The sequence below is a fragment of the Oryzias latipes genome, chromosome 1, assembly GCF_053564925.1.
Source record: "Oryzias latipes strain Hd-rR chromosome 1, Olatipes_Hd-rR_3.1".
Taxonomy (NCBI): domain Eukaryota; kingdom Metazoa; phylum Chordata; class Actinopteri; order Beloniformes; family Adrianichthyidae; genus Oryzias; species Oryzias latipes.
Window position 1 is genome coordinate 9,778,579 of NC_136237.1, and position 22,331 is coordinate 9,800,909.

At 44.6% G+C, this 22,331-nt stretch overlaps 1 protein-coding gene and 1 long non-coding RNA gene across 2 annotated transcripts; one reads left to right on the plus strand and one right to left on the minus strand.

Moving 5' to 3' along the window:
• Positions 1 to 66: 66 nt before the first annotated feature.
• slc2a15b (solute carrier family 2 member 15b) lies at positions 67 to 14,907 on the minus strand. Its single transcript, NM_001278846.1, has 12 exons — positions 14,863 to 14,907; positions 14,064 to 14,162; positions 10,216 to 10,376; positions 10,016 to 10,140; positions 8,210 to 8,355; positions 7,973 to 8,105; positions 7,707 to 7,894; positions 4,559 to 4,669; positions 4,386 to 4,487; positions 4,176 to 4,251; positions 3,117 to 3,244; positions 67 to 294 (listed from the first exon to the last, which is right to left on the minus strand). The coding sequence occupies exons 1-12, from the start codon at positions 14,905 to 14,907 to the stop codon at positions 67 to 69; spliced, it is 1,542 nt and encodes a 513-aa protein (NP_001265775.1).
• On the plus strand, positions 3,241 to 6,495 carry LOC144984164 (uncharacterized). Its single transcript, XR_013647855.1, has 2 exons — positions 3,241 to 3,903; positions 3,968 to 6,495. It is a non-coding gene; the product is annotated as an uncharacterized LOC144984164 (long non-coding RNA).
• Positions 14,908 to 22,331: the final 7,424 nt, after the last annotated feature.

Here is a 22,331-nt window from a genome sequence, read left to right on the forward strand (position 1 = left end):
AGCAGTTCTCATCGCCAAAGTTTGTCCTTGTGCCCTTCTTCATCATCTTCATCTGTAAAGCTCATCTCATTTTTCCTCGCGGATACCAAGAGTTCCATATCCGTTCATCAGGGCCATTTTCAAATGACCGTTGGAGGCCAGCTCTTCACTGGGGATCTTGTTCCTGGACGCAAACATCTGGCTGATCTCCAGAAAGGTTTTGTTCTTGGTCTCAGGAATGATGAAGATGGCGTAAATGGCCACTCCAAAGCAGATGGCGCAAAAGATCAGGTAACAATAAGGACCCGTGGCTTCCTGGAGAGAGAATGAAACGACACAGATGCAGAAGTGAGCAGAAACATGGCTGACAGACATAAAAACTGAAACCCAGTGAAAAATTGAGGTTTTAAAAAGAAAATTTCCACCATTTTCATCCATTCACCTTTTTTAACAGACGCCACATAAATCCAACTTCAGATGAGCCTGTCTAGAGCAGCAGTTTTATGTCATTTTGAATATTCTTGTCAGCTTAAGCGACGCCCTGTTTATAATTTATGGGGTTTATTATGGTGAGCTCCCCTTCCAGCTTTAACAGCTTCAGGAGGTCTTTCCACAGGTTCCCATGGTTTATAGGATCGTGCAAGCATTCTGCAGACTGATGTTGGGCAGAAGGTCTGACTCTCAGCTTTTACCCTCATAACTCAGGTCAGGACTCTGTGTCAGTACCAGTGTCAGATTCTTCCTCATTAAATTGGATCGTCTGCGTCTTCATGAACCTTATTTGTGCTTAGGCGTGCAGCCATGTTGGAACAGGAAGGAGCAGCCCCGAAACTGCTCCCACTAAAGCCTCAGTCCCAGCTGCCCTTATGGGTGGCTACAGGCTGGGTGCTGGGGGAAAATGGGCAAACCTGTGCGGGACAGACAGGTGGCCCAAATCAAACATCAAGGTCGTAGACTGCTTAGTTAGCCTGCAGAGCAAAAATGTTTATGCACATTCAGGCCCGAAGGCTGTAGGGGACAGGTTGTGGCGTACGCTTATACAAAACACAAGGGAAAATATGGGGGGGGATTAGGTGAGACATAGATTTTTTGATATTTTTTAACCCCACAAATTATGCACACTACCCAAGGAGCCCGCTCATATAAAAGGGCTCACTCCTTGCAGGCCTGAATGTTAGAAATAAGGAAATTGGACAATCAGAGCAAAGTTATTGTGGGCGTCCTACGAGCACTTACATATCATGTGCACATCCCACACCTACAAACACTTGCGTGCAGTCAGTGAGGAGCCAATACTCAGATCTTACTAACTACTAGAGTGTAGCGTAAGGACACCGTACAACGGCATCACCCGTACATCATAAGTGCGTGTCACTTAGGGTGTTTTCATCAGACTGGACAAATTTTTTGTTCACTTTAAGTAAACCAGAGTTCAGTTACCCAGATAATCCTGAACAAATTTGCAGTCTGAATACACCCAAGCAGAACCTGGACCAGGAACCGCTCTCTGACCCATCTTTGTATGTGGTCTCGCTTCGTTTCCAATCGGACTGAGCTTCGGTTCGCTCGGAGATTCCTCATTCTGAATACAATCCGTTCCCGGAGCAGAACAACTGAACGGATTAGGAATATAGCACCCATCGAGCTGCAGACAAATATAAAGCAACGATTGTTGTGTTATTAAACAGAAAAAGGGTCCAACAGTTTTATTTGTTAGAGCGTTTAGTTTAACACCGTGGAAAACGCTTCTTACATGATTTTCTGTGTCGACAATTCTCTTAAAACAATGCTAAAACTCAATGCTAGAACTCATCGAAATGTGGTCAGGTGAATGCAGGCTCATTAAACCAACTTGACGCACATTGTTTCTCACACTATATGTTGTCATAGACACTTAGCAGCGTACCGTCTTCTCATACCAGACGTCTGCCCATCACTGCTTGCATCCTGAGTCAAAGCACTCTTTGCCAGTAACTTTGCAGCGTGCAAAGTAACAAGTAAAAGTGTTGTTCCTGAACTCAAAACTGATAATTGACATATACATTTTTAATAAGTTAACTCTCTCAGCAAGGATTGTAAAGTGCAGCACGTAAATCTTTCTCTTGTTGTTTTGACCCGCCCACATAGTTCCTCACTAATGACTGAGGAGATCTTTAGTCATGTGGTTTTGTTTACAAGCTTTGGTCTGTAACAGAATGGTCCTCTAGATCAGTGTTTTTCAACCAGTGTGTGTGCCGTGGGAGATGGTCAAGTGCGCCGTGGGAAATTACTTTTTCTTTGTGTTTATTTAATTCTATTAAAGACATTTTGATAAGAATCACAGTACCGGGATTTAGCTGCAGCTATAACTGTGTAAGGAAAAGTCCCGCCCCTTTAACTGTCTCCGCCAATCATTCTTAAAGGCTTAATCACATGTCATCAGTTTGACCAATCAGAAGTGGTTAAAGTCTTCACTTCCTTGTTCTCAATTCTGCTGATAAAGTCGCTCAGTTCTAACAAAAATACCAGCTAAAGCTCGTCTTTAGCTGGTATTTTTTCTTTAGCCGCAACTTCCTGCTTTTTCTGCCACACTTATCACAAAAATCCACGTGAGATTGCGGGGGGGGGGGGGGGGGGGGCTGTCGATCAATACAGACCATGAATTTATGCTTTTTTTTTTTTTTGGATTTTTGTCAGGGTTAAAGTGTGCCGTGGCTCAAAAAAGGTTGAAAAACACTGCTCTAGGTGCCAGTCTGAATACAGACCAAAAGCAGGGTTCAGGACTCGATCCGGAACAAAGGATTTCTCCAGTCTGCATACACCTTTACACAATTCTCACTTACCGCACGCATGCCAATCATGCGCTGCATTTTCATGACGATCCTTAAGGTGGCCGTATGAGCCTCAAGGGAACTGCAAGACACACCTGTGGCCCTTCCTGTCTATGAGCCTCCATGTTCTCCAAAAACAGGTCAACCATGTACAGGTGCATGTGACTAGAGCTTGTGAATTTTCCCAAATTGTTTCCTGGGTGGACATTAAATTGACCTCCGTCTCTGCTTTGTTGTGAAGAACAAACGGCTGATAACGTGAATCACAGACTCTCCAGGCCTCGCTCGTGTCCGAACTCTGCTTTGCAGACGTGACTTTGCTCTGACCTGCAGGAAGGGAAACACGAAACCGATGGTGAAGTTGGACAGCCAGTTGAGGCATCCGGCGACAGTGTAGGCAGACGGCCGGTGAGATTGCTTGAAGAGCTCTGCAGTGATCAGGAAAGGCACGCCGGCTGCAGAAACAAAACCATGATTAGCTTGTTTTATACTATCATTCCTCTTCTCTGCTAATCCACATTAAGATAATTAAAGTTATGGGTTTGATTCAGCTAGCCATCTGGTCAGAGTGTAAATCACATTTAATTACCTGCTGCTGTGGTGAGATAAACAGCGGCAGCTTCATTCATCAGCTAGCTTAGCCTTCTCATTGGCCCTCATTCACAATGAATAGAGGAGGAAACAAGCAGAGGAGCTATAAAGCTGCTCCTCTGTTTTCATGTATTTCATTACGACTTTGGTATTAATCACAAACCGATGAGAGGAGGAGTTTGGTCTGAAGGAGAAGCGGACCTGCAGCCAGCCCTCCCCACAGCGCTTTGACCAGCAGGTTCTGCTCTCATTCCTCATTGTTAGAAGTGAATGATGTGAAGGAGAAATATGCATTAGCAAAAGCTGCAGTGATCCGCTCCCAGAATGATGAGTTCATTATCTGTGCTCGCTAACTGCAGACAGGAAGGACTAATATTGTCCGACCAATAAGTGGGTCATAATTTGTCAACATGGGCGTCAGCGTGAAAGCAAGTTTCATCTGAAGGAAACCGTATTCATCACAGCAGACTAATGAACAATGAGCCATTACCAGGGGAGCAGAAATCCTCGTCCACACACTCCGGTAAAGATTTTATTGCTGCCATATTGACAAAAACCAGATGCAACTGAATTTATCATTCTTGCAGGCTTGTGTCATAAACCATCACATCCTACTTCTCCTCTCTCATCTCCTGCAATGGGCCTGGACGCAGATTTCCGACAAAAGAGTAAGATCTCCTGACTGGAGGACGGCTCTGCAGTGCCTGCAGTTGGAGGAGCGTCCAGCAGGGAGCAGTGTGATCTCAAATACGGGACACTCACTGCTCAGAGATGGAGCCATCAGTGAAGCCTTACCTGGACCTATGCAGAAGCCAGCAATGATCCCAATAACGCAGCCCACACTGATGTAGCTCATGAAGGGAATCTGCGCCTGCCAACAGGTTTTAAGGTTATTCACTCCAACAAGACCACATCAGGAGCATCAGAGCGTCAGACACTTCTCAAAGTGCTGCAGAAAAGCTTAAAGCCAGAGAAATGCTCTGCGTGACTTGAGAGGGCGTTTACCTGGTGGAGGACGGACACGGTGATCCCTGCACAACAGATCCCCATGAAGAGGAAGCCGCCGATGATCAGAGGCCTCCTGCCCACGCGCTCAATGGTGAAGCACTGAGGAATACAAGTGAGCTGTGTGAGTGGAATCACTGGGAGTGGGTGAGGAGTGTCTGGTGTTCACTCACCCCCAGCATCCCTGCGATGACCTCAATGGCGCCGGTCCCCACCGTTGTGTACTGAATGTGAGGTTCTGGGATCCCAGCGTTCCTGAAAATGTCATTTGTGTAGAACCAGATCTGGAATCACAGAGACGTAGACCATGAAGGAAGCGAGTGTTTTTGTGTGCTTCATGTTCTTCATCAGGCCGAGTGCTCCTGGTTTGGTCCAGGCGTGTTTCTCTGACGCAAACTTTCACCATGAGCTACAGACATACTGGACATGTGACGCGCATTCAGGAACTCAATAAAGGAGCATTTCACCCATAGTGTTCATACTGGACAAGCTGGGAGGGGCTCCTTCTTCTTTGTCTTTTTTAGAGTGCATATCTGCCACCTACAGTTTGAAGAGGCTTGTTGCGAAATGTTGAAGCAGTGCAAAATCCTGCTCCAGGCTTTTCCTTTCATGGCTCACTTCCGAAATGTGAAATATATAATTTGTGCAAGGCGCAAACCACAATTATTAATTTCCCCTCTGTGATCAACTTTCCAACGGTTGGCACCTCCATGAATGAAAAGAAATGATAAGAGATGCCATCCATTTGTCACTACCAAATCTGAGTCCCTGATTGGTGAAGGTTTAACATGGTTTAACCTTCAGCGCGCCTTTAATGGTCGTGCATTTTGGACACACATGGATTTAGCTTAAGCCTGATTCATGTATCATGATCTGAGGCCTGGGCCGGGTCCCACTCCTGCTCTCCTGATCCGCTAACCGTGAACTCATCACCACTGCAGAGAGAAACACGCCGCATTACAGCAGAGGTCGAGCTCCTCTCTGACCTTCAGGACGCACCAGTTTCCTTAGCAACTTCAGAAGAAAAACAAGCCTTTTGTTGGAATATGGGACAGTCAACCTGAAGAGCATTTCTAAGACTTTTTGGAGCTGAACTCTCAAATGTGTGGAGGATTTCTCAGGCTCTTGTGCACAAGAGCGGCTTGGAAACCACAGGGGTATGCTTCAGAGGAAGATAAACGAGTCAGCCAAACGTGGAGCCTAAAGCCAGAGACTCCAGAGCCACGAAGGTCGCTTGGTTTTAACCTGTCGGGATCATCCTGGTAATTTATGTTAAGTTTAGAGCTTCAGAGTAAAGTAGATAAAAAAAAATGCCAGCAATGCTTTTCCAGATTATGTGCTTTCAGGCTAATGCAGCAGAGAGAGCATCTGAAACCTGTTGAGCTGCCCTGTATGTTAGAAACGACGACACATTTACTCTGCCCACACTGCAGGTTACAGGAAGTTCATTAACAGAAGTTAAATTAACCACAATTCCAACCCAAAAACCTTTTTTAGGACTTAGTAAAAAACAAGTTAACTTTTCCTAAGACATGTTAAGTTCTTAACCTGCAATACTGGGTCATTCCTACTAATGTTGGTGTTCGATCCTGTTTGATATGACTTTGGTCATATCCTGTGGATTTGAGTGAACTTTTTAAGGTGCTGCTCTATTCTGAAAGAGTCATGGAGTTCTTCAGCTTCACTTCCTGTTTGTGTGTCATCTCACTTGCTCCTCGTCTCCCCCACTATTCTGACCGAATCCTTGTCAAAGTTCATGGTAAATGGCGTATACTTATATAGCGCTTTCTACCTTCTTACGAAGGCCCAAAGCGCTTTACAGCCACAGTCCCATTCACCCATGCACACACACATTCACACACTGATGGCGGCTCCGCTGCCAAACACTGGCGCCAACCTCCCACCAGAGGCAAGGTGGGGTTCAGTGTCTTGCCCAAGGACACTTCGGCACATGGGCGTGCAAGGCGGGAATCGAACCTGCAATCTTACGATCATGAGTCGACCGCCCTACCACTGCACAACGGCCGCCCACTCAATCAAAGTCCCTCCTCAGAAAGTTCTCTCATTGTAGTTATTCTGTGTGGTGATTATTAAATCTGTTTTAAAAGTATTTGCCTCCTTCCTGATTGTTTTTACCTTGGACGTATTTTTTTTTTTTTATTATTATTATTATTATTATTATTATTATTATTATCCTTATTATTATTATTGTTTTAACTCCTAAGTTTTCAGATCCTAAATTGTTTTCATTAGATAAGAAAAATTATTTTGAATAAAACTATGAAGATTATATGAAATAGTTAATAAATATCCAAACATATGATTTTCTTCTGCCTGGATTATATGTATATTTTTCCATTTTCTTCCAAAATGGCAGACATCAAACATGGGGGTGATGGACAATTAGTGCTTTAGAGCTGTTTTTCAGTCAGAACCTGGATAATCTACTTCACTGGAATCATAAAGTATTCCAAAAACCCAAAAGGAGAATGTCTTCCAGCAGTTCATGAGCTCAACTTCTGTGCAACATGTCCAAATAGAGCTGCAGGCCCATCCCGCAAAGCCTCAGGTCCACCAAACAGAGCAGCAGGTCATCCTGATAGAACAGCGAGTCCAGCTAACAGACCGGTAGGGAGACTAAACAGACCAACACGACAAGTTCACCAAACATAGCAGCAGGTCCAAAAAGGAGGAACAGGTCCTCCAAACACAGAACTAGGTCCACCTCTGACTGATAATGATGGTTTGTGTTAAAGTCTGGGCTGAAATCTTTCAGATGACCAACATTGTTGCTGTCAGGAATTTAAAGAAGCCATTATTTTGATTTTAGGAAGGTTTTTTTTTGGTATTGTTCTACAAAGTGATGGCCACATCATTAGGGTCCCCGACCCCCCAAGGTTTTCCCAAAAAAAACAACAACAACAAAAACAAACTCAGCAAAAGACAAATACATTCTCTGAGTTCTGTGTGCCTGAGTTCATGTGTGAACCCCTAAGTGTTCCTGTGTGCGGCAGTAAGGGTGTGGGTGTGTGTGCAGACACTCTGCAGGATGCCCCCCTACTGAGAAATGATAGCAACATATGAGAGAAGTTGCCTGAAGCGTCCATCCATACAAAACAATGAGAGCTGAGATGACCTTGTTAGGTGGGGATATGACCAGAGAACAATGAGGCGTGGCCTCTGTGCTGCAGGTGAGGCTGTAATGTTTGGTCAGGATGGAAAAAGCACAGCTGGGAGCTTCGCCACAGTCGCTCTCACGCTCACATTACCAACACAGTTGTGTCACATTCTTTAAAACAACACAATGGCTTTCCCACTCACCGCATCAATGCCAGACAGCTGCATGCCGATGTTGACCACCACGATGGTGATCACCTGCCAGCGCACACAGCTGTCCATGAGCAAGCGGCCCACTGACAGCGTCTGGATGGAGGACAGCGAGCGCTGCTCCTCCTGCATCTCCTCAATCTCTGCCTGGATGTCTCCTTTGCTGCGAAACCACTTCAGCGCTGAAGACCAGAAAGAAAGCAGGAATGACCGAAATCCTGACGTTTCAGGGGCTCAAATGTGAGGATGCAGCTTCAGACCTGCAATGGTTGCATGAATGTTTCCCTTCTCGATCAGTAGGTACCGTGGACTCTCTGGAAACCATGGCAACAGCATCAGCTGGACCGCAGTAGGAAACACTACAAGGGCCAGGAGCAAAGGCCAGTGCTCCTCCTGCGTTAGAAACAGAAGTCGCTCGGACTTTATACTGTACGTCCTCTGTTTTGGACAAAGTGAAGTTCCACCCATCCATTCATGTGCTAATGTAAAGTTGGTACCTTTCCCAGCAGTTCGGAGAGTCCCAACACCTGAGCGATGAAGACTCCGAGGCAGATGTGGATGCTAGGAACCAGCCCCAGGAATCCCCGTAGGTTTTTGGGGGCGATTTCACCCAGATACATGGGCACCACACTGAGACAGATCCCTGAGGACAAACAGGCCACAGGTGACTTTGGTTTGATCAACATGTGTTGTGTGAGGTTGAAAGTGGTGAAAGGTGCAAGCGGCACAGAAGATGAGGAGATCCATGTGAGGACTGACAGCATCTTTGCTCAGTTTTCTTGCTCTTGTTTAACGTTCATTCTTTCTGTTAGGTTTGGTTTCCTGCCTCTGCCCATGAGCACACCTGGATGAAGTTGTGAACACCAGCTGTTTTAGGACATTTGCGGTTCTTCTGTTTCATGTGGCCTTTCTTTCTCCATGATTCTGTGTCCCTTGTTCTTTTCTTTGCTCATGTTCATCCTGCTTACGTTCACGTGTTCTCGTGTTTCCTGACAGTCTGAGGGCTAACTGACTAATAGGTGAGGTCTGGTACACTTTGGTAAACTTTCCTGCTTCAGCTGTATTTTAAGATCAAGTCCTCCAGAATTCTCAGCAGCTCATGTTGAATGTTTCAGGGGGGAGCTGCTTCTGTCTAATGACCCTGCAGTAAAGGCCTGGCGGATGCACACACTGATTACATTACCTTCACTGTAAAAACAGGCCAAATTTTTTGAAATACAGAAAAAATATTTTTAATGTATCCAAAAAAAACTGCTAATAGGAAAAGAAAGACTTGTCTATACAATAGAATTCCAGTTACTGCACAATCAATTTGGGCCTTAAAAGAAAAAAAAAGGCCCACTCCAAAGAAAATTGTGGTTTTGGTGTTTATAACTTGTTCTTATAGATGATGAAGGACATAAAAAAAGTTCAGCTCACAATTGCATTTCTGAGTATTTCTTTATTCAAATGGATGTGAATGAGGAGCAGATGAAAAAAATGCAGTTTGAAAAAGAGCTTATTTGTGACAGAAGATCAAAGTTCCATTAGCTGTCACACACACCTAGCTGTGTGAAATTTGTTCTCTGCATTTGACCCATCCCCTGGGGGAGCAGTGAGCTGCAGACAGCCACGCTCGGGAACCATCTGGTGGTTTGACCCCCCTAATCCAACCCCTAAATGATGAGTGCCAAGCATTGAGTCTTTGGTATGACTTGGCTTGGATCTGAACTCACGACCTTCAAATCAAAGGGTAGACACTCTACCATAAGGCCACTGAGAGGTTTTATTATGCTGGGTGGGCCACAAGCTCCCTGCTCTTCTCCATCCTGATGCATCCACTTGATGACTAGATCCATGTCTTTTGTTTTCCTCAACTTAGCTGGATAGCTCCAATATTGCTCGCCATTTTTGTTGCATCAGCAATTTTAGGTTGGGGGTGTGAGGGGGTGTAACCACTGGTGCTCTGCAGAAACTATGTCTAGAAAATGACATACGTTTTTAGATTTTGGCTAAAAATGGCTAAATCATAAGTAAAAGACCCATTTTGCAATGCTTGATCAATAGATCAAATGATGGTCGGAGTGGGTCAAAGTGTATGGGAGAAGAACCACAATGGTCTCCAATCATCACTCACTTGTGATGGAAACATCGGGGTGCTTTTGATGCTGAAGTGGCTTTTTTGCTTTTGTGGCCTCGGATTAAGAAAATCAGTTGAGTGAACTCAAGTTGGCACATGCTGAGTCCAGGAAAGTTTCAGAAACATTTGAAAGATCTGAGCTGGACTGGTGGTGTCATGACCCTAAGGAAGAGAGCAGACGTACCTGAGTGAACTCCTGTGATGAAGCGACCAGTGATGACCATGGCAGGATTCCTGAACCACCTGCTGAAGCCCATCAGAGCACCTCCAACAAACACCAGCATGGTGGATCTCACCAGCGTCCCTTTCCTGGTTCAACAGAGCCTCTGTTAGTTCCCTCAGTCCAGGAAATTAGCAACCAGAGGCTCCTTCACTCCCACTGACCTCCCGTATTTGGTGACGAGTCTGCCCACCAGCAGCGCTCCGGTCATCCCGCCGATGGCAAAGATGGACACGGTGATGGAGTACAGCACTGTGAGAAGATGATCGTCTGGAGTCCGGTCATGGCGCTCGAGTAATGTTTCGTTGTAGAACGCTTTGATGTACTGAAAAGAACGGCATGTGTTTAATCCAGCAGGCAGCAGACCAACCTCCCAACTTTCACAGTTACTGACGTCTGTTTTCACATCAAAGTCTAAATGAAAGGAATCCCCGGGCTCTGAATCTATGGAGTAACATTCATGTCAAAGGTATTTTGCTGTTGTAAAATGATGCACAAAAATATAAATGGGTTTCACATTAACCACATTTGTGCAACTCTAAAAACACTGCAAGAACAGAACAATTTCCTACTTTATGTATAACCAATTTGCCCTCCTATTTTGTTCAGATGATATCTATGTTGAGAAATCTTTTCCGGTCTTTAGAGCAGCACTTTAACGTGAACAAGAACATTTTTGTACCAGTGCACACACAGTCAAAAACTTTTAACACAAACTTTCCTCCGAAATGATCAACCAATCAGCGTCTTTTTCCTGTCAGCAGCCAATCAGTGTGCAGCCTCTGACTAGCTAGCCAATCAGATAGCGACATTCTAATGCATTCTACCTTTTTTTGGTTGAAGTAATTTGTGTAACCTGGAAAGACTTCCTGCAGTCAGTCTGTCATGTGATCATGACTGCAGTGAACCAGCTGATGTGAACATACCAAAATCACAGAAATGTCTGAAGAAGAATGTTTTTTGTATTTCCTTTTATGCTTTTGTGTATTTTGCAATATAATCAAATGCCCTTATTTTATTCTGAACTTTTCTTAAAAACCTTTTGGTATTTTATTTTCACACTCGGGCCTCCTGATTGATCGTGGAGGAAAAATGAACAGTAGCGGTTTGTGCGCGGCTGGAATTCTATGACGCCAACCCTGTCATGTGTCGGAATATAGCTGTGAAGGAAAACAACCTGGAGTTAGATTGATTTGCACCGCTGTGACATTTCACACCAAGCTTCTATCAACTGTAGTAAACAGTGGAAATGAAAAAGGAGGAAGAAGCCCCTCCCTGCTTGTCGAGTGTGAACACCACGGGCCAAACCAAGAAGGCATGTTTAGCATCTTCTTGAACGCACGTTTAGTATGTTCTGGAACGTGCGTCACATACCCAGTGTGTCCGTAGCTTTACACTTTGAGTGATTTTCAGGATTCAGTCCCTAGAGTTCTTTTAGTTACTTTGTGTAACTTTGTGTAATGTCATTTCTTTATATGTTTTTGGGGGTTTTCTGCTCAGCATCTTTTTCGCTGTCTCTCCTTCAACAGTGCTTTCCCTGGAACAGTGTTAATAGTCATGGGTTATACATGCTGCTACACAAAAGGATCACAGTACACACGACAGGACAGGTCGTGAACAACTGCCATAGGAAATGATGTAAAAGCCGATCAAAGTCATTGATGAGGATTATCAGAGGAAACTGCCATTACTGAAAGAAAGAAGGAGCAACATTTACACAGTGCAGCTGTAGATTCAAACTATAAACACTGATGAAGACTCTGGATGAAGATGTTCAACATAAACAATTCTTCTTTTCTTTTGTGACTAAAATACAAATTAAGATCTAGAAAACAGCATTAAGGTTTCAGGCACCACAGGGAAGCTCTTTTTGTTTGCATGGTTTTCTGCGTCGTTTGCAACTGCAACTAAAAAAGTGATCAATATTATCACTACAAACAAAGTTATGAAAACTTAATGACTAGACAGAGAGTAGCCAACTGATTCTAACATTAGCTTTTACAACAACCAGCTATACTTTTATTTTGAAAATGTAAAATTTGGGAAAAGCAATGTTTTTAAAAAAATGTTGGTGTGTTTAGTAGATTTCTGTAATTTGAGCAGGAATGGGCCCTTTTAATATTTTCTTTAAACCTGAATAGTATTTTAATGTTTTAATGATAACTATGGAAGTCAGAGACTGGGAGTGGGGGAAAAAACACCAAAACTGAACCAGGGGATTGGGTGGGGCTTTTCAAGTGAATAAAATAACATTATAAAAAGAATTGACATGATCGGACAACCACCAGGAGCACAATTCAATGTGTGCCTGCCAAAAGTCAGGGGAAATGCAGAGAGCTCTGTCACCAAGGGAATTCAATTCAAAACCAAACATAAATTAGTCAGGTGATTCATTAACGTGGTCCAGGTTAACAACAACACCCACTGGTGACAACACCCACTGGTCCAGGTTAACAACAACACCCACTGGTGATGTTGATTTACAGCAGGCATGTCCAAAGTGGGCCTGCAGGCTCTTTCGTAAAATCAATCATACACGGCTCCAACATTAACTAAAAACTGTGTACGAACTCTTTATTCTAGTTTGCTAAATTACGTTCGAAATAGTTGTAAGCTTGTGGCAACACTGGAAAGTTAACTACTGTTGGTATAAGAAAGAGAGGAGGAAGGAATGTTCTTCCACAGAGAGAAGGAAAGGCAGGATTGAAGGACTTGGAGTACGAACTTTGAATGTAAGAACTGTGACCTGAAACCTAGAGCGTTGGTGGACATGATGGAAAGAAGAAAGGTGGATCTCCTGTGTGTTCAAGAGACCAGATGGAGGAGAATTAGAAGAAGAAAGAAGGATGAAGGACAGCAAAGCTTATAGATTGGAAGCAGCTTCAAGCTGTTTGCTGATGGAACGAGGATCATAGGAGGAGAGATCCTGAAGGAGGAGTTTGATAAGAATGTTCTGGAGATGAAGAGAAGGTCAGAAAGGGTGATGAGTCGGAAGCTGGAAGTTGAAGGTGTGATGGTGATTGTTGTAAAGTGTAATGACCTCCCCCCTACCCCCCAGGTAGGATGTGAGCTAGAGGAAAAGGAGAAAATCTGGGGGGAGATGTATGAGGAGATCCAGGGCCTAGAGGGGAGAAAGTGCTGATTGGAGCAGACTTTGACTGACACGAGGGTGAAGGAAACAGATGATGACAAAGTGATGGAGACGTTTGATGCTCAGGAATGTAGAAGGAGAGATGGCGGTGAGTTTTGCTACACGAACGGAAATGTTAGTGGAGACAATTTTCCAGAAAAGAGAGGAGTATAGGGGGACACGAGAACGGAAGGAGGAGAACACAGGCTGATGACAGGGTGTTCAGATGTAATCTAAAGAGATCAGTGTTGCTGCTGGAGAATCAAACAGCATAGAATGGTGGTGTGAGGATGACTCTGGTGGCGAGGAAGATAGAGAGGACTTTTAAGGAGGAGTTTCCCCCCCCCAGTACAGCAGTCTGAAATATTACATCTAATTTAATGGTTAAGTAAATACTTTTAGAACAGACTATGTGTGAACTGTGGAATAAGTTAAACTGGGTTTAGTTGGCGGTTAAGATGTTAGGTAACCTGCTCCTTCTGTGCCTAAACGGGCTTCAAGTCATTGGGCTACATTTTCTGTCTGGATAAATGTATAAACGTATGAATTCTGTAGCAAAAAATTGGAAACAAATTGAAATATCTTCTAACAAAGTTGTAAGTGAAGAAATGGTTGACGAGGAGCTGCTATATAGCGGCATGAGAACATCAGCAGATCCTGCATGCATGTCCAAACAGGAAAGTTCAGCGTGAAAGCAGCAGAGCGAAGCTCGTGATGGATTCAAACCGCAGATCATCGATGACACGCTGGAAGTGACGCCGGGGCCCGCATGACTCCAGTCGAAACCGCGTGACGGCGAGAACAGAGGGCCCAACAGAACACCATCGCAAGGAGACGTGAAAGCCAGTGGAGCAGGTGGGGAGGGTGCTTTAGCCCACAAACCTGTGCAGGTGAGTTGACGACTGCCAGGTTGTAGCCGTAGAGCATGGAGCTGCCAAACGAGGACAGGAGAGCCACCGCCAGCAGAGACTTGGTGAGATGCTGAGGGGAGAGCAACAAGAGAGGAAAACTTTACAACTATGCCAGAAACCCTCAGGACAAGATGCCTGGAAAGGAGGGTTAGCGTTGGATCTGGATTATCTTGTGGCGCACAGTAAAACATCACATGAGTCCTCTTTGAGTTTCCCTCCCGCCGGAATTCCTCACATCCTGACATGTAAAGCTGTGCAGGCTTTTCAAAAGCCACAAGAGAAAGCCTGGATCCCTTTGACCTGGCATCCAATCCGTTAATTTCCAAAGTCATGGAGAAAGGTGTGCAGCTGAAGGACTTTCTGCAGTTTTGCACCTTCAGACCTTCCAGCTCTGTGGTGAAACGCTGATGTTCTTCAGCGGTTTGAGTGAAGCGGGACAGGGAGCTGAACAGTAGCTGCACAGTTCCTCTGAGTAACTTGATTTAGCTCCTAATGACATGATGGAGGCTTGAAGGAGTCAGGGAGGTGAAAATAGCTCAGAGGAGACAAAGCTGGCCAGTCAGCATCAATTTGCTCAGATCACAAGTCAGATGTTCAAGTCTTAGTTTCTGCATCGTTTTCCTCAAACTTCTTAGCATGCTTAGAAAGCCCTTGACTTGTTTTTTTATTTTTTTTATTTTTTGGAGTGAGGACAGATAAAGGTTTCTGACCCCTTCCCACCTGCCCTGATGCCAGACACGTTTCTGATAGAAAATCAAAACCCAACTCACCCCGCTGGTTTTTCCAGCATTTTCTGAGATCAATTCTTCCGCCATTTACGTCATCAATAATCGATCCAGTCCTGATCTGCTGCTCAAAGATCTTAAACTCATCTGCGCGACTTTGGAAAACTCTTCTTCCCATTTGAGGCAAGCTGCGCGCGCTGGGCGGAGAGGAGGTGGGCGGAGCTTCTGGGTTCAGACGGCGCGCGGGCGTCAGAAGCGCGTGAGCTTAACGCACGAGGGGACAAGAGAATCAAATTACAAGCGGAGAGGGTGATTTTTTAAGCAATACGTCTGATAAACAAGGTTAAAATGCAATGATTGATTGTTGAATAAATGATCTAAAGAGGAATTTCTGTTTTGCATGAGTTGGCATCACAGATGGAGCTGTTGTTGTTTGGCATCAAACCAGAAATAAAACAACCCTTTTAAGGTGTAAAGGTGATGCTGAAGGCAGTTTCTGTTGATGAAAACAGACCCAGGAGTTTGAATAAACATATGAACAGGTGTGTCTGCGGCTCACTGTAGGTTAAACCTGTTAATATGTACAGAAGGGGCGTTAGAAAAATCGTTTCGGGGGTGGGGGGTGGGGGGGGCGCTTTCTGGCTCCTCTCTCTCTGTGCGGGGTGGGTGGTCCTGGGCCTGGAGTGTCGGCGCCTCGGGGGATGGGACCCCTGGGCTGAGGGGACCTGGGCCCAATGCTGGGGGGGGGGGGGGGGGGGTGCTGGGGGACAGCTGTTTGACCACCAGGGGACAGTCTAACAGCTTTCCCCAATTTACCCCCTTCCTCATATAATCTCATATTAGGGTGAGGGGGTGGGGGGTTTAGCCTGTGATGCACCTTTCGGGTTGGGGGGGGGCTACCTGGCAGTGGTCCCCCTCCCATGGTTGCCATATGGAATGGACCCCCCTCTCTCGGTTTTATTTGCACCTTAAACATGTAGGGCCCTTGGTGGTGGGGGGGGGGGTGCTTTGACATCACTGCCAGCAAGCAGCAGATGTCTTCTAAGCGCCCTACCCGCCAATTTTAACCGCACCTCAGACATTTAGGGCCCCTTGGTGGGGAGGGTGATAGGACATCACTGTGAGTAATCAGGAGATGTCCCCTCAGTGCCCTACCTGCCAATTTTAACTGCACCCCCTTAGTACAAACACCCTTCACCCCTCAAAATATACATTCCAACATAAACACACATAGATGCACACACACACCCTCACAAACACACACGCATTTTGCAAGGAAGGTGGGACCTTGGACCATCTGTCCCTACTCCATCCCTGGTAAGGGGAACAGGACCCGTGGCAATGGCGGCCGTGTCCCCTGGGTTCTGGCTTCCTGGGCCCGGCGGCCCTCTCTACACGCAGGGAGAGGGACCCCTGAGCTTTCTGGCAAGGCCAGAAGCAGGGGATCACATCACACCCGAGCCGGGGGTGTTAGTTTCCCTGTGGAGTGGGTTCTGGTCCTTGCCCCCAGGTGCTGGGCCTCGCCAAATTTCCAACTGTGGCCGAACCTGGTCGGGCCATGTTTACAACACCCCTCGTGGGCCCCCCTTTTCCCCGGGGTGCCCCCCTCCTGGGCGGGGATGTCTGGCCTCTGCCTTGCTCCTTTCTGGACCAACCGTGGGCCGGGTGGGTGGCTGCCTGGAGCGCGGAACGGGTCTCCCTTGGGGGGTCCTGGCTCGTACCTTGGGTTGGGGCGGGGGGATGTCCAGAACTCCTGGGTGGTGATAAGGTGCTCGTCTGGGGCTGTAGGCACCCTTCTCGGGTGGGGCCTTCTCGGGGGGGCTGCTCTCCTGGTTGGGCTGGGGCAGCACTCTCTTTCCCCCCCATGCCTCCTTGCTCTCTGGCTCTGGGGGCTCCGCGGCGGTCCTGCTGGCCCTTGCCTGGGTAGCGGATGTGATTGCCCTGGGGGGCGGTTGTTCTCTGCCTGCTGCCGTGTGGCGTTGGGGGGTTCTGGCTGCCGCGGCTGCCGCGGCTGCTGCGGCGGGGGTCTTGGTGTGGGGATGGCTGGGCATTCTCCCTCCTGCTTTTCACATTCCACCATCCATTTTAGAAGAACATAAACACTCAATTGAGCACAGGTGTTAGCTCACCTTTGCACTAATATTTTGCGTGATTGATTGAATGAAATATTTCACACTAGTTGGTTTGAAGGCATAAGTATGCATGTGTGAACACTATTTGTATTGTGTACATGTTGACATGTGGACATTTTTGGAGCTAACAGGTGTGTTTATAATATTTGAGTGTGTGTGTGGACAGGCCCCGCCCTTTGAGATTTGTTTTAACCCCCCCTCCTATGATCACCCTCCTATCAACCCCTCTCTCTAACATCCCTCTCTCTTCTTCCCTTTTTTCCTTTTTCGTCCGGTCCAACACAAAAGATTTTCAAATATGATTAAAATGAATAAAGTTTGGCCTCGATTACAAAAGGGGTTTATTCAGATATACCTCTGGTTTGTCTGAAGATTAATAACCCCTGTTGTTAAAGTAAAATATGTCCAACACAAGAGGCCTTCAGCTCTCATCTGTCTGCCTAGCTGTTGGACAGGACAAGTTAAAAAAAAAAAAAGACAAATCGTTTCGGCAAAATGCTGCCAGGCCGATATTTATTTAGTTATTTCTGAGCGTCCTTCAGTGTCTGACTTGTTGCCCACTTCACCCTCCGACCGCTAGTTGGCAGCAGAGCACACAGAGCCTCTTTGAGTAGGGACCACACGGCACAAATTTCTAAGGTCTAGAGATAAATGTTGGTGGTCACAAATGATAGAGTTTCCAATTCCGAACACAGAAATACACAAACTAGCCCAATAGACTTAAAATTGAACAAGTTGTTAATATTTTACGTCTAGCTGATCGCCTTTGTTTTGCGGCTAGAAAACAATGGGAAAACTTGGTAATCACAGCTAGACACATCAAGGATTTTTGGTGTTTTTTGATGCTACATCTTCCCTATCTGTGCTGTAAACACCACCAATTTGTAACATGACATGGTAAAAGGGATTCTGAAGGTGTGAATATTTTTAAGAAAATTGTTCATTTAATGTTATAACATGGTTCACGTCCTCAGGCTGCAGTTTGTCATGCCGTATTAAGGGCTTGAACCCGTGACCTCTCCTTACCGCGCTTATTTACATTGTTCGTCAAGATGTCATATGTAAGGCTCAGGTCTGCAACGACGAATGCCGCGCATTTCGTCAAGTTTCCTCAATGTTTAGCGGCAGGTTTTTGGGGACCTTATTTATCTTGTACCTTTCACGAAGCTGTGAAATTGAACCAAAGTCGTGAGAAAGTTGCCATTGGCTCACAAATGTCCACAAAGTCCACTTTACCTTTTTTCGATTCAAAATCAAAGCATAAGCTATCCCAAAGTTTAAGCTATCCCAGTAAGCACAGCAACGCATGTCGAATTTCCAATGCGAAAACCACGTTTTTCAATGGTGAAGCAAACACTCGCAAACGGCACGGGCAGTGACACCCTTTGTGGTCCCTGCTTTGAGCAGCTCTACACCACACAAGACAACAGGAAGACATTAGCTAGAGGCAGCTTTTTTCGTTGTTATGAGACCTGAACTACTTAGTTTTTACTTGGGATGGGTACTGAACTGAAACTCTGGGCCATGTTGCTGCCAGTAACATATAAAAACGCGGATTGTGGTGCTTTGTGTTGGCTCAGACAAGAACGAGTGAAGCAGTGCAGCTTCACAGCGGCTAATGCACTTAGCATCGGTTAAAATACTATTGGCAAAGCGGACCAAATGTCTGCAGAACCTCCAAGCAATGGATTGTAGTATAGCGACCAGATCAATCAGAGTGATGTGTACAATGCTATGAAAAACGGGCAACATCGTGGCGATGACCGTTAACAGTTGACTTCCATGTGTGTGTGAGAAAGCGTGGCTGCAGCGGTGCAATGCAGACTGATATGTAAAAAAAGGATCTTTGCCACATTAATTTAAAGCGTCTCCTTCATCCTGATATGCTGCATCATCATCATCATCATCATCATCATCATCATCATCATCATCACACTTTATTGTTTCAGCAAAGAATTAGTGTTTTTTGCCCCCTTTATTTTTGAAGTACCAATTAAGGCTCCTGGTTCACGCTCCGTTTAAAAGTACTGGAGAAGCTACTGTTAGCAATATTGACAATAAACAGCACTTTATTTCCTTGATCATACTTTAGAACCTTATTGGTTAAGGCACATTCATTCCTTTTTTTTTCTTATACTCAAATAAATTTTGTTAAGGAAATCAGACAATGTTGATTGTTCCCTTTCTATATTTTAAGTTACCAAAATAAAAGCACTATGAATTTGCCTGGGTAAAAGCAACTTATATATGAGATACAGTTGCAGTGCTTAACATTGTGATCATTGAATAAACAGAATTTGACCATTTTATTACAATGTAAAAAGTCATATTTAAAAAGAGAAAGAAAAAGTGTTCCAGCACAATATCTGGATACGTATTGTATCGTATCGCCAGACTCTTGCCAATACACACCCCTCGTACAGACTGTAGACGTGTGCACAGGATGTAAAGGAACAACAGAGCAAGAATTTCCATCAGCTGGACTATTTAAAAATGTAGTTTGATAAGCTAGTTCTTCTCTAAGAGTTCTGGGACGTCGCCTGTCCATCCTGGGGGAGGATCCCTCCTTCATGTGGACATCCCTGAGGTTTCTCCTTTTTTCCGGAATACGTTTTTTTTAGGAGTTTTTCCTTACCGTGAAAGAGGGTCTAAGGGCAGGGACGCCCAGATTAGTTTAGTCTGTTTAGTTTCAGTTTAGCTATCAGTTATTGAGTTCTATCACTTTATGTTCTTTAAGATTCATGCTTATTACACAATTACTGGTATGAAGCCCATTGAGGTGACTATTGTTGTAATATTTGGCTATATAGATAAATTTGAATTCCAGTTGGAGTGAGACAGATTTGTCCTGCAGATCCATTCAGACCAGACCCCAGAGGACAGCTATCACATACTTTCTTTTGATATTTTTAAATGCCTTTATTTAAACTCTCACAACAGAATCTCAAACTTTGCTCAAACCTTAAATGACAATAAAAAAAAAACTAAAAAGGAGAATTCAGCAAACATCACTAAGATGTAATCAAATTGTGATGAACTGTCTGCAAACAGCATGCAGGACCACTTTTTAACCCAAGGAAACTGCAGAGAAATTACGCCGGATAATTTTTGAGGCACACTTGCTTGGGTTTATTAACTCAAGGTCATCTGGACCAGACGAGTGAATCCAAACGATGCTGCTGCTGCCGTAGAGCGGCGCACACTCGGAAACAGCAGGAGAGGTGGAGCTGATGTGCTCGTCGCCGCAGCCTTTGGCTGCATTTGCCTCGTTGAGGCTGAAGTGGTTTCAGTAGTTTCATCACTACTTATGCATTCCTTGCTCTCTTTTTTAAGTTCGAGTTCTAATGTCTATTTTTATCTATTTTAAGGAACAACAATACCAAGTTCCAAACTGAAACAATCCAGTAGTGTCTGTCCAGGGAGAGCGGCTGATTCATGGATCTACAGATGATGGAATTGCAAATGGACTGATTACTACATGATAGCATATGTTAACATTTTAGTGGCAGAAACATTACATCATACAAACTTTTAGGTGAACAATTTGAAAGATGAACCATTGAAAGAGAAAAAGAGTGAAACCAATGAAAATAAGAAAGGGAAGTCTGAATGAAAAACAGTCCACGTCAAAGACTGGGCTGATGCCAACGCCACAGACTTACAGACAAGAAACTCCTGGGACCCGAAATGAACATGAAGACATTTCGAACCGAGCCTGAAGACGTTATTTCCCTCTTCCGTCTTAAAGAAACTAGAAGCAGAATGAAGGTGTTTTAAGCAGCTCCAGCACTTTTTTCAGGAGCAGGAAATGCTGTCTGTGGCAAGAAGAGAACTTTGCCAAATATGACAACTTTGCTGTCATATTTGAATTCCCTCCATGGGTTTGTCAGCCGTTTCTCACAACACATCGATAAGTCTCTCGTGAGTTTGACATACATTTACTCAACATCTATCCCTCAGTTCCTCACACATGACAGGACCAGTCACACATGCAAGCTTGTCTCGATGCTGCTCCTGATGCCGCAGCTGAAACGCTTTGTGTCATGTGACTGTGACAGTCTGCGCTGTCATGCTTGGGAAATGAATTCTGCTGAGGAGAGATCGCTGAGCTGATTCCATGAAGGAGACAGGGCTTCTGTGTCTGCTGCATCCTGTAGGATCTTCTCTGCCTCCTAGGCCTTCAGCTGGTAGCTTGATCATCCGCTGTGATGCACTTGGTTGTTTTTACCTCATAGTAAAATAAACCTATACCATGCCTCAATCCAAAGGGTATTTTCCTATTTCAATTATCGATTTATCTTTTTTTGAAATGATTTTTTAATGGTATAGGTTGATTCCATTCGGTTTGATCAAAGGGCCTATATCATGCTTTTCTTAAGCATTTCAGAATAATATCCATACATATGATAAAATAAATTACTTTTGGCACACTAAAGAACAATTTCAATGAAACATGAGCGGCTGGTGCTTAGAGTGTGGGTTTTTAAAGGAATACTCAGAAATACGTGAATGAATCAAAACACTGCTTTTCAGTAAGGAATTAACATTATAATAGACTTAAAAGCTAAATAAGTTGATTTTGAATGGCATAGGCCCTTTACCAATTTGCCTCAGACAGATCGGTCTTGTTGGATCGTATGAGTAGAAATGAATTCATCGACTGATCGATTAATCGTTACAGCAATACGAAGAAGACATGGTTTGATCAAATCTTGATCAATTCATTGCTGAAAACTGAAGTGATGAAAAGTAGAAGTGTATGAAATAAAATACATTCTGTGAATTATCACAATATTTTTATTTGGCAACACAGATATCCTTTTATAATGTTTGTGTGCGTGCATCCCACGTCTTTGTTCCTCTTAAACCCCCGACCACTGGATGGCAGCTCACTAAAACTCTTTCAAAAACAAAAGAAAATCTTGCTCAAGAACCATCTTGCAGTCAATTTTCATTCATTAGGCTCACAGTAGTTGTTACACAACTCAATGACTCACGTACACAACTCAGTTTTAGCTGAAATAGGCACATTGCCATGTTGGTGTCAGAGGTCACAGCTCTGTCTCCCCCTCTGGTCACCGGCGGGAGCCGTCCCCAGAGTTCTAGTCACACTACATATCCCAGCAACCCCAGCGCACACTCCCTGGATGCCGCACACCTGAGTACCCCGTCTCTCCTCTGATGATCTCATTGCCTGTCATCGCCCTCTGCCTGCCTGACCCTGATTTAGCTTTGTCGACTTTTAGCTGAGCTAATAAACCTGCTGTAATGGAAATACAAGGCTTTTATTTTCTTAATCACACAAAACAACCAAATTAATTAGGACACATTTAAACATTACAAATCTTTATACAAACAAAAGATTTTGTTGTGGAAGGAAAC